This window comes from Mixophyes fleayi, chromosome 7 (assembly GCF_038048845.1).
Source record: "Mixophyes fleayi isolate aMixFle1 chromosome 7, aMixFle1.hap1, whole genome shotgun sequence".
NCBI classification, from domain to species: Eukaryota; Metazoa; Chordata; class Amphibia; order Anura; family Limnodynastidae; genus Mixophyes; species Mixophyes fleayi.
In genome coordinates this window covers 32,932,217-32,938,189 of record NC_134408.1, presented here as the reverse complement: position 1 = coordinate 32,938,189, position 5,973 = coordinate 32,932,217, and the positions used below count along the sequence as shown (strand labels likewise).

Genomic DNA, 5,973 nt, shown 5'->3' with positions numbered 1-5,973 from the left:
ATGTATGCGATATCTCCCTGTTCTGCCATCTAGAAATCCCTTGACGGACAAGACAACATACACTAACCAGTCTGTCATTCAGACCAAAAAGGATGTTGGTCGATTTTTGCTGTGCTAATGGATAGCAATGTACAAATTTGTCCATTCCATGTTAACCCCAATCGTTTGAGGAATCTAATTGGCACACTCCACCCGTGACCATACAAAATGACATGTTATGCGCTGATATTACTGAATAAATCATGACTGGGTTTCAATTGATTGCTCTTTCTTTTTGATCATTGCTGTGTAAGTTACCTGACAAATAGGGTATCCAACTTTAGCACTCATTCAAATTAGCAATTTACAGACATAACATTAGTCATTTTGAAAACAGTCTACTGGATTCCCCAAAGGAGCATATTTTTTTTTGTATCTGAACTATATGTATAGATTACTCCACATTTTACTGATTAGATAATTCCTTAGTTCTTATGCCACCAGCTGACAATCAGGGCTCAAGATGCTGTGGTGGTGGGATATACTATTGAGTGGCGCTTCTGCTTGGCTTTTCTACATTGCCATTTGAAAGTAGCACACAGAATATACAGGAAAGCGAAATTGGAGGTGGTCAGTAAGTTTAGAACATATAGGGGGGTATTTAATTGTCTGCGGGATCGAGCGGGGAAAAACTAATACCGTTAATACGGTAATCTCTCGCTGGATTTCAGCTTGCAGCTGAGCTGAAATCCAGCGAGTAAGTTACCGTATTATTGGTTTTTCTGCACGGGATTACTGTAATAACGGTAATCCTGCACGGTTCGCAGGATTTTCAGCAATCCCGCAGACAATTGAATATGCCCCAGTAGAACTTAATAGACCACCAATTGCTAAACATTCACTTGTTAAAAACCTGCTATTTGTTCCCATGTAATGGAAATTGCTCACCCAGTACCCAATGCTTGTTAACTATTTGGAACCCTCTTGATGTGATATAGCCTATGTAAATTGCTTTGCCACATAATTGGTTGGGTTTCCTCCTACAATGGTTACAAAGCTGGACCCAATAGGGATCCTCTCCTCCTGTTCACCGCCTTAACTATGCTCTCCAGCTCCTTGTCTCTTCCGTGAGGTCCTCCTGCCTCTCTACCCCACTGGGGGCTCTCACCTAGCTGTACTTTGAGCTTCTGAGTTACTGTGCCTTTTGTTAACTGTACCGTGCTGTCTCACCCTGTATTGTGTTTGTCTGTCCCTGTACGCCGCTATGGATACCTAGTGGCGCCCTATAAATAAATTAATCACTATAAAGCTGCTAACCAGTAAGCTCGTGGTCTGAAAAATTACGTTTCATAGCTCAAACATTGAGGGATAGAAAAAGTTCATAAACCTGCGTCCTCTACCCACACTAAGTCCACTGCTAGAATATAGCAGTAGACAGCCTTACACTTACATTAGAACTTACGTTTTCCTTTCCCTTAATGCACTGCCAAGGCATTGCATTGTCGCTGGTCACTTATGGAAGCAACAGCCGCCCAGCTTATGTATGAATGTACTCCAGCAGTTCTATGTACCAGTGTAGAAACATCCAGCATTTAATTTGACACAAGTTTCGCCAATGACCAAGGAATTACTATTTGCAATGACAACTTGGAAAAATACATTTTATGGTTAAGCATTGCATAGGGGAAGGATTGAGCAAATTAAGTATTGCTTTCTATTCACCAATATCAGGCAGGTTATATATTTTACTCCTGCCAACTGTTAGTTCTCATTACCTGTAGTTTAAAATAAACTTTAATCTCTTTGCTTTACTGTATTAAAAGAAAAAACAGACTTCTGCTTGCAATTTTATTAGCTTTAAGTAAAAATTTTAACAGTGCTTTGTAACTGGGATTAACAGATTTAAGCAGATCCTTCTCAGACTAAGCAAAAGCAGTGGTTGTGTCATTACCATATGTTCTCTAGAAATTAGTTATAGGTGGGCCAGTTCTGCAAAGTGGTGTTATTGAATAGAATCCAACCCCTTTCCTGGTATAGATAACTAAAAGCAAACCCATACTCATTCATGTTTGCCACCCCCCACCATGAAGTAGTTACTGAATCACCAGCATGTCATGACATCACTTTCCTAGACAGTCTAGTCCAATGTTGGCTAACCTGTGACACTCCAGGTGTTGTGAAACTACAAGTCCCAGCATGCTTTGCCAAGACCTGGAGTATCACAGGTTAGCCAACACTGGTCTAGTCTTTAGACACTGGATGCCAAACACTCAATGCTGTACACTTTGGCCTATTCTTGTAATGCTGGTTCCTACATTTCAGGTCTGCTTTTAGTATGCTTGTTTACCCACTAAAACAAAACAGACATTTTAAGTTAGTCTACCCTTGACATATTGGTTGCTGGTCAAATTTTAATACTAGTATTAAATAGGCAATAGCCAAAGCCATTTGTTTTTCAGACTGTCAGGTACAGTTACTTTGACATGTCAAAGTCAAGACAGCAAGACCATTGAGGTAGTGGAAAGTTTATTTACAATGGAGTTACATTGAGATACCAAAGTATGGAAAGAATGGAGTCAAGACATGCAGACTCCAAGGTAGGAAGGGGCACAGAAGTAAACTAGCTGCAGATACAAATTTTTCTGAAAAACCTGAGGATTAAGGGAATGTCATATAAAAATGTGTACTACCAATTTACTGTCAACTACTCTACAGTTAACAAACCCTTTATAAAATAAAGAGACATCACACTTTATGTACATTTTGTAAAGTAAAAAAAAAAAAAAATAATCTAAGATTCAAAACAATTTCCAGCAACAAAACAAAATTAAGCACGTTCTCCGCGGATTCTTCTTGCTAGCTGGATGTCCTTGGGCATAATTGTTACTCTCTTGGCATGAATAGCACACAGATTGGTGTCCTCAAACAGACCCACCAGGTATGCTTCACTTGCTTCCTGAAAAGCCAAATAAAAGTGGTATAAATAAAGAGGCACAGACACTTCCCAACACAAGCAGTGTTCAGACATGTCAGTATGTACGCACCTGCAGAGCACCAATAGCAGCACTCTGGAACCTCAAGTCAGTTTTAAAGTCCTGAGCAATCTCCCTGACTAGACGCTGGAACGGGAGCTTGCGGATCAGCAACTCAGTGGACTTCTGGTATCTCCTGATTTCTCTCAAGGCCACAGTACCAGGCCTGGGGAAAGGAAAGTGTTAAATTACATTGAAATAACCAGCATCAAGTTTCATTGTCTGCTAATAAGCAGGTTTATGCACCTGTAAACATTTTTCATGTAGTATTGGATTTTATATCCATTATGGATTGGTAAAATACAGAGGCATATTAGATGCAGACTAGATAGGTGCTCATTCTCACTTAAGGCATGAATCCCATACAAGCTTGACTCCCAACCCTTGTCAGTAAAATCGAAACTACTCTGGATCAGTCTTTGAAGCCCATACTAGTTTTTGGGTTAGCAATTAAAGTTCTAAATTGATGACCCCAGATCTTAACACGACCAGTTTAAAAGCATTTGGCAGCCATTTTATAGCCAGAAAGTATACATAAGGCAGCGATCAATGCCCCAGCAATCCAAGACTACGACCATTCACTAGTTCCATGTGTTTACATTAAAGATTTGTCGAGACCAAAAGGTCTGCCTAAAAATATTGGACTATAAAAGGCAGAGTATAAGCAGCGTTAAGAAAAACAAAACACACTTGACGTGTACGTCAGTGCAAGACAGTAGTGTGCAGCCAGTGGTTCTCAAGCTCCAACTGGGACCCCAAATTAAGCACTATCAACATAATTAATGTCATCTAACAAGGGAGAAAAAAAACAGATCCTAGAACCAAAACCAAGTGATACCAGAGTTAAAATACTACTTCTGTATAAGATCACGTAACTACTTGTACTATTTACGTACCCCATAAACTTAAGATCAAAACTTAGATTCAGTTAGCAGTGAGATGCTGTAAGAAACTCGTGCATGTTCCCTGTACTTGTCATAAATGTGCACAGAAAGCTGCCAGTTGGACCAGCCCCAATGTTAGAAGTTTTGTAGAGTAGAAACAGTTACCCAATGCAACACATAGTATGAACAAAGTCAGAAACACAGGTAATCAATCATAAGTTAATGTATCCCAAACAAGTTCAACACGTCTGCATACCTGTATCTGTGAGGTTTTTTCACACCCCCTGTGGAAGGGGCACTTTTCCTTGCAGCCTTGGTGGCCAGCTGCTTCCTAGGAGCCTTTCCTCCTGTGGATTTACGAGCAGTTTGCTTTGTACGGGCCATTGTTTAACGATTTAATCTGGGGGGGAAAAAATATTTTTTTTTTTAAAAAAAAAAAAGTTAACTGCAAGTAAAACTCTAATCAACTTTTTAGTCCACGGATTTGAACTAACACTTACTGTAATGTTACAAAGCTTGATGTCTTCCAGCAAGATAAAAAAAACAAAACAAAAAAAAAAAAAAACACACCACACAAGTCCAGCGTGGGACTGCAGCTTTTCCTATTCCAGCACTAGAAGTCCTTAGAAGAATGGGTCATATCTCTGAATTCCCGGGTCTAGCGCCCCTATCGGTAGCTGTGCCGCACTGCACTTCCCCAGACACCCGCCATTATGTGATCTTTATCATCCAGCACAACACAAATACTCAGATACAGAAATATATGTGATTACACTTCAGTATGAAGCCCCTTACCCACAAATACCCCATATTACAGTCTCACCTAACTACTACACAGGGCGGGCATGGAACTTTATGTCACAGCCATGGCACCGTAGGGAGCACCAGAGAAGCGGGATCCCACCGTGTGAGAGAAGAAAGCTGTTGTCGTGTCAGTGCCTGGACTGAGCCGGAACAGAGGCTGCGGTGTTCCGGGACTGGGGTGCTCGGGGTACACAGTTAGGTCAGTGTCAGGGACTCCCCCCACCCCCGGAGTACTGGGGTCGCAGCCACCATTACAGGACGGCTCCTCCTCACGTCCGTCTCCTCGTCCCCCGAGCGACGAGACAACATGGCGCCCAGCGAGCTCCGGGAACACGGGGGGGGGGAGGGGAGGGGTGAACTTACCGCCTGACCCCCGTTCCCGGGACACACAGGCAGCAACCGACATCCACACACACTGACCGGCTACTACATCACACACATCGGCGCCATATAACATATCTAACGGGGGTTACCGGAAAGACACCGGAATGACGCCGGTAACATGCTCAGAAACTACCGGTGTGGACACAGCAACAGTCTACGACAAAAAAAAATCAGCAATCCTAAAAATCCAACCGGATGAGAGGTCCGGCGAGGCGGCGGTGCCGCCGTTACAGTCACTTACCGAGTCCCGGACCGCGCTACAATCACTCAAACCAGGCGAGTAACAACGTCTGTCTGTGCCCGCCACCCCGCTTTATATAGCCTGAGCTACGTCACCGCTGACGCGTCGTCTTTGTTTCCAAGTTAGCTCGCTCCTATTGGCTGAGTGGAAGCGAGGAGGGCGACGATTGGTGGATTTCAGCAGTACGGGGAAACCAGCCCCAGCTCTGCCCCTGTGCGTTTTTCACAATGCAAAATAATACAAAAACAATTTGTGCTTCAATTGTGTGGGTCTCTCTCGAGCATGTAATACAGGCTGCATGGGGGGTGCAGGCTAGAGGCTGAACAAAACACAACATGGCAGTAATGTATAGTATGCTGGCACATATGTATATGAAAACAATGCCCAAATAAACCTATTACCATGTATATCTTACAAGTTATATTTCACTCAGGGCAGGATTAATATGGCATAATAGTTACTGTTAATAGTTTGATGAAATTACAAGTATTGTATATCTATCTGAGGTCCTGTAAGTTCATAAATAATTTACAGCAGTGTAAACACATATAGACATGACCCCCAAGTAAATTTACTCATTTGTATGTGTGTGTATATATATGTATATATATGTATGTATATATATATATATATATATATATATATATAT

The 5,973-nt window shown here is 41.9% G+C and overlaps 1 protein-coding gene across 2 annotated transcripts; it reads right to left on the bottom strand.

Moving 5' to 3' along the window:
- Positions 1–2,488: 2,488 nt before the first annotated feature.
- LOC142097618 (histone H3.3A) lies at positions 2,489–5,423 on the bottom strand. Of its 2 annotated transcripts, none has more exons than XM_075179623.1 (4): positions 5,325–5,423; positions 4,152–4,295; positions 3,024–3,177; positions 2,489–2,935 (listed from the first exon to the last, which is right to left on the bottom strand). In XM_075179623.1, the coding sequence occupies exons 2-4, from the start codon at positions 4,277–4,279 to the stop codon at positions 2,807–2,809; spliced, it is 411 nt and encodes a 136-aa protein (XP_075035724.1). In that variant the 5' UTR covers positions 4,280–4,295; positions 5,325–5,423; the 3' UTR covers positions 2,489–2,806. The 2 variants fall into 2 exon arrangements, with proteins under 2 accessions (XP_075035724.1, XP_075035725.1); XM_075179624.1 differs by lacking the exon at positions 5,325–5,423 and adding an exon at positions 4,396–4,508.
- Positions 5,424–5,973: the final 550 nt, after the last annotated feature.

What these genes read in the sequence shown, in the direction of transcription:
- LOC142097618 (XM_075179623.1), bottom strand. Translation starts at nt 4,279, where the DNA reads ATGGCCCGTACAAAGCAAACTGCTCGTAAATCCACAGGAGGAAAGGCT. An exon ending in AAAAAACCTCACAGATACAG is followed by an intron (nt 3,178 to 4,151) that starts GTATGCAGACGT and finishes TCCTTTCCCCAG; the next exon opens with GCCTGGTACTGTGGCCTTGA. An exon ending in CTGCTATTGGTGCTCTGCAG is followed by an intron (nt 2,936 to 3,023) that starts GTGCGTACATAC and finishes TTGGCTTTTCAG; the next exon opens with GAAGCAAGTGAAGCATACCT.